Raw genomic sequence first — 4695 nt, forward strand, 5'->3', positions numbered from 1 at the left:
TCAATAAATATTACACCATTTTGCTATCAGCGGATGGCCATGCACAGCGTGGCCCACATGCTTCTGTTGCCGTCATTTTCAGTGAAACGGAGAGAGGGAGAGAGAGGAAGAGAGAGAGGGTGAAACGGAGAGAGAGAGAGAGAGAGAGAGAGAGGGTGAAACGGAGAGAGAGAGAGAGGAAGAGAGAGAGGGTGAAACGGAGAGAGAGAGAGGGTGAAACGGAGAGAGAGAGAGAGAGAGTGAAACGGGAGAGAGAGAGAGAGAGAGAGAGAGAGAGAGAGAGAGAGAGAGGGTGAAACGGAGAGAGAGAGAGAGAGGGTGAAACGGAGAGAGAGAGAGAGAGAGAGAGAGGGTGAAACGGAGAGAGAGAGAGAGAGAGAGAGAGAGAGAGAGAGAGAGAGAGAGACAGAGAGAGAGAGAGAGAGAGAGAGAAACGGAGAGAGAGAGAGAGAGAGAGAGAGGAAGAGTGGGGGTGAGTGATGAGAAGAAGAAATCAACAAAAGAGTGGGATGTTTTCACACGGGCTGAGGACAGATCGGAGTGGGATGAAACAACAGGCTGAAAATAAAGGACAAAATTATAAAGATAGAAAATGAACTGAATAAAAAGAGGAGACAAGTCAGTCGAGTTAAATGTACAAACACACAAAAACAATACTGCAAAACAGATTCCCTTTTTCTTCACCTGGGCCTACTCGATTCTGGTTGGTCCTCTTGTTTGGAGGCGTCCGGCCCAGTGGGACAACAGAGTAGCGGACTGTTCTGGTCTTTTGATCAAGTCTACGGTAAACCCTGAGCTCTTAGGCTCTGGCTCTGTCATACAAAGAGTGAGCAACCAAACATGACAGAGAAATCTCAAAAAAGAAAAACTCAAATAAACACTAATGTGAAAACATCTGAAACATTGAGGACTCCTCATGAACACAAACATCCGTCAAGTCTTCTTCTCTGCTTGTTTTTTTCACTGCCTCTACACACATTCACACACAATTCATCATCATCATCATTATTATTATTATTATTATTATGATATACTACTTTGTTTGAAACATTCAAAAAGTACTAGCATCACTATTGTCATTATTGCTGTGACCAGTAACCATTCTCGTGTAGCTCCTCTTGGTCCGCACTGCAACAGCATATCAGAGCAACACAAAATAAAATACCCACCATATGACTTCTTAAGAGCAGGACAGGATTTCAGATCAAGTCATCGGTAATAATAAATACTGTAACAGTCCAGTGAGACGCAGCTTCCTGTCCAAACAAACGACCCAACACACTGATTTTGAAAAAAGTTAAAAACCCCGAAAAAAGACAGGGAGGAGTGGGATGGTGTTTGAGATTAAACCTCAGGTGTGTAATTCACATCTAAAAACGGTGAAAACTAAAGTGTCTGCTGTTGAAATGTTCCTCATCCCCTTTGAGAGGAACAGCGGCTTTTAAAATGGGGATCGACCCGGATACGGAGGAACAAATCTGTGAAGGAAAGACCTAGAGGCTGTCCTTGCTCCCGTCTCTTTCTGGGTGTTTGTCCCATCCTCCATCTTGTTTTCAGCAGGCGTTCACTAAAGAGACTAACTGTTCCCAGGACCAGGAGCTCCCGCTTTCCAGAGTCATTGTTCCCTGGGAAATGTTGCATGTCCAACTGAAGTCTTTTAAAGTCATGAACATTTTTGAGGTTCTGAAAATTAAGGAGGTCTGAATTAAAGTTTTTCTGAAGCGATTAGGTTAGGTTAGCCATTTTGAAATGTCACTGAGATAGTTGAGGAGTGGATGGTTTGGAATGGGCCCACCAGTGGCCCGTTTCCAAACCCTACGCACAGGTGACTAGCAGCTGTAGGTGAGTTATTGCTGTGGTCCTGAAAGCGCCCAGTCAGAAAGAGTTCATTGAAGATGTTACTGGTTGAGGCTGAAGGCGAACGTCGCCCTTTCAAGTCAGTCAGGTGAGGAGAGTTGTGGGTAATGTAGTCCCCTCCGTCTCCCTCTTCTGGTATTTGATTTGGAAATGTGAAAAAGAGCAAACTGTGCTGATCAAAGTCGACCAGCGGCATTCTTTTTTAAAAGTCTACCCTCCCCCCAGGGTGTGTTCAGAGATCAGGGGGGGGGGGCTCAGGCCTCAGTCATTGGCTCTGTGATGGTTTCATCCTGCTGCACCTCTGGGACCACAATGCCATGGTGGAGCTTTTCTAAAGAATGCTTCATCTGGGAGATAAACATGGAGGGGGGTGAGAGAAAGGTTGGGTGAGATATGCTGTTTGTACTGTCTTTCAAATCATACTTTCTCTATGGATGATGCTTTTTTGTATTAGTTAAGCACACTGAATTGCCCATGTGCCCAAAACGTGATACAGAAATAAACTCTAGTGGATTACATAATGCAGTAACGATAAAGCACACGCCGTTTGTGAGGCAGGTAATTACTTACCAACGGGTCAAATTAACACACACACACACACACACACACACACACACACACACACACACACACACACACACACACACACACCTGGTCAAGAAGCGTGACAGAGGACTGAAGGATCTGCTGCCACTTGCTGAGCTGAGCCTGGTGGAACTGCCTCTGAAGCTGCAAAACCTGAGCCCACTCCCCAGCTGTCTGAGGCAAAGGACTGCAGAGAGGAGGGAGAAGGAGCCGCCATTACAACTTCAGAAAGCAAATAGTCAGCAGTGTAGTCATGGGTCTTTAACCTGAACCAGCAGTTTGTCCACTAGGGGCTAATAAAAACAAACTGTATATTCAACACTGATATTTTGACTTTTGTTCGTAAGAAGGAAATGTTAGAATACAGACGTTTATCAACCCATTCAGAAGGAGCAGAGCAGCATTAGTAATACTCAAAGTCTAATATTCGCTCTCCCTTCAGCTCTGTTTGGTGTCCAGCAACTCCTGACGTGAATATCTCTTTAGTTGCTAAATGCTCCACCTCCCACATGTTACTTAGTCTGTCTGCTGTACAGTTTCAGACATTTTATTATTAAATATTTCCCCTGCACTGAAACAAGTGAGAGTGAAGTAACCCGATAACTTGCAGGATGGCACAAAATGACACAACAGTAACACATTTCCGTTTTTGAATGTGATCTATCGTTGATATTGATCAAATAATAATTAGGCTTTCATCTTCTAAAGGCACGAGAGGAGTTGCTGCTGCTGCTGCTATGGAATATCTGAGGGATATATCACAACTCAAATCCCACAAGGACACGCTGAGGCCACGCTCAGCAATTACCGCACAACAGGGAGTCTATGTTGGTATAGAAAGTGGTGTGGTGTGTTTACCTGTCAGCAACAGAGTAGGAGTGCCATGTCTCCAGTGTATGGGCCGCTCTTTCCAAAGCGTACAGTTTGTAGAAGAGCAGCATGTTGAGAGCAACCAGCACCACCAGACTGACCGCCAGGCGAGAGGGAAGAAAGTAGTGTCATTTATCAACGGCTTTAAAAGTGCTTCAAATCAATGTGAAAACAACAGGAAGATATGAACTGCAAAATGAAAATATCAATACTACTGACAAAAAAAGAGGATGGAGAGGAATATTTTAGTGTTTGTTAATTTCACAACACTGCACTCGTTCACAACACTTACATTTATTTGGAGGAAAAATCCACCCGCCACAAATGTCCCTCACAAAAGAACAGAATATGGTCCTACTGTGTTGCATTCCTCTAGAGATATAGAACTTCTTAAAGCTCAATTTGAGTGCATCTAAAGATTATCAAAGGGTGGATTTTTCCTGTGTCATTTACAAAGTCCTTATTTTAAGCAGCCAGCAGTATAAAAAGCAAATCCTGTCATACGAACCTGATACAGATCCTATTCACAAGTATTGCAGAGAGAAAGGGAAAGAGAAATAGCAAGAGAGGCATTGTGAGGCTGTCAGTATGCAGAAGATCGATATCCAACATGTCTGAATGAAGAAGCATTCAGACGTGGATAGAACCAAGACAGCAGGAAGCAGATAGAATCAGAAATACACAATCAAACCTGGGATTTGATCAAGTAGGAACTCATGAATCCTACTTGATCCTGTTTTAAGGAGTTGAACCACATGCAAGGACGCACACATGCTTTGTGGAAGTCCCTTTCTTATATAACAGACCCTCCAGAAAAACGCGATTCTGCGATCGCAGAATTTACCGCATAATCAGCAAAACGGCGCAGATTTTTAAAAGGCCGCATAATCCCCGCATTTTTCCACACAAAGTTGAGAAGAAAAAAAAGTTAACTCGTCTTGACGTGATGTCATCAGCTCGCGCATCACAGAATGTAAACAACACTGTATAGAGTGAACGTGTGGAGCTCACACGAGAGAGAAAACACCAAGATTAAAAAATCTAATCCATCTCATTTACCGACGAACATTTCTACTAAAGACCGGGCAAAAAGTGGGGGGAAACCATTCTGCACCCCGTGCAACTGTGTGTTGGAGCATAAGAGAAAATCGACGGTGACGACCCACTTTGATTCATTCAAACATTCGAAAATGCTTTCTGCTGCTGCGGACAAGAAAGCCANCCGCATATTTATCAAAAGGCCGCATAATCCCCGCAATTTTCCACACAAAGTTGAGAAGAAAAAAAGTTAACTCGTCTTGACGTGAAGTAGTGATGATGATGACGTGACGTCATCAGCTCGCGCATCACAGAAGGTAAACAACACCGTAGAGTGAACGTGTG

General features: G+C 43.8%; 1 protein-coding gene across 2 annotated transcripts in view; it reads right to left on the minus strand.

Annotated features, from left to right (window-relative positions):
• Window positions 1-996: 996 nt before the first annotated feature.
• LOC104962012 (GRAM domain-containing protein 1A) overlaps window positions 997-4695 on the minus strand; it is a 5629-nt gene continuing 1930 nt past the window's right edge. Inside the window, exons 3-6 of one of the 2 annotated variants that reach the window (XM_010790396.1) lie at window positions 3821-3832; window positions 3301-3408; window positions 2509-2629; window positions 997-2204 (exon numbers count right to left, since the gene is read on the minus strand). In XM_010790396.1, the coding sequence (XP_010788698.1) occupies window positions 2112-2204; window positions 2509-2629; window positions 3301-3408; window positions 3821-3832 (334 nt within the window). In that variant the 3' untranslated portion in view covers window positions 997-2111. The remainder of the gene's footprint in view (window positions 2205-2508; window positions 2630-3300; window positions 3409-3820; window positions 3833-4695) is intronic. The other variant, XM_010790397.1, reaches the window with a different exon arrangement.

Source organism: Notothenia coriiceps, unplaced genomic scaffold (assembly GCF_000735185.1).
Source record: "Notothenia coriiceps isolate Sejong01 unplaced genomic scaffold, NC01 NC01_scaffold00034181, whole genome shotgun sequence".
NCBI classification, from domain to species: domain Eukaryota; kingdom Metazoa; phylum Chordata; class Actinopteri; order Perciformes; family Nototheniidae; genus Notothenia; species Notothenia coriiceps.